The sequence below is a fragment of the Bison bison genome, unplaced genomic scaffold (genome assembly GCF_000754665.1).
Source record: "Bison bison bison isolate TAMUID 2011002044 unplaced genomic scaffold, Bison_UMD1.0 scf7180017849822, whole genome shotgun sequence".
NCBI lineage: Eukaryota > Metazoa > Chordata > Mammalia > Artiodactyla > Bovidae > Bison > Bison bison.
The window spans coordinates 12,258-12,601 of record NW_011480395.1 but is presented as its reverse complement, the minus strand read 5'-3'; the positions used below and the strand labels follow the sequence as shown (position 1 = coordinate 12,601).

The window sequence follows — 344 nt, the reverse complement described above, 5'->3', positions numbered from 1 at the left end:
TCCCCCCATCTGGGGCCCCGCCCCTCTGTGACGTCTCAGGGTGCTTGTGCCGCCCAGGCTTTCTCCATGCGCCTGGCTGCCATGCAGGCGATGTAACCGGCTCCTCCTCCCCAGACCTCGAGGTGCTGCGCTCCTTCCAGAACCAGATCGCTGCAATCCAGCGGGATGCCGTGTGGTGGCTGCACACCGTCGTGCCCTCCATCAGCAAGCTCGCCCCCAAGGACTACGTGCACTGGTGCGGCCGGCTCTGCCTCACCCCCGACCGGCCGCGCTCCCGGGGCTCACGGGTGATGAGTGACAGGGCTCCTCCCCGGATGACAGGCCACTAGCTGGTGCCAGCCTGT

At 68.0% G+C, this 344-nt stretch overlaps 1 protein-coding gene across 1 annotated transcript in view; it reads left to right on the top strand.

Moving 5' to 3' along the window:
• Positions 1-344, top strand: part of LOC104994342 (integrator complex subunit 1-like) — a gene marked incomplete at its 5' end in the record, with an annotated part of 15,121 nt that overhangs the window by 2,552 nt on the left and 12,225 nt on the right. The window contains one exon of the mRNA XM_010847879.1: positions 9-240. Coding sequence (XP_010846181.1) covers positions 9-240 — 232 coding nt within the window. The remainder of the gene's footprint in view (positions 1-8; positions 241-344) is intronic.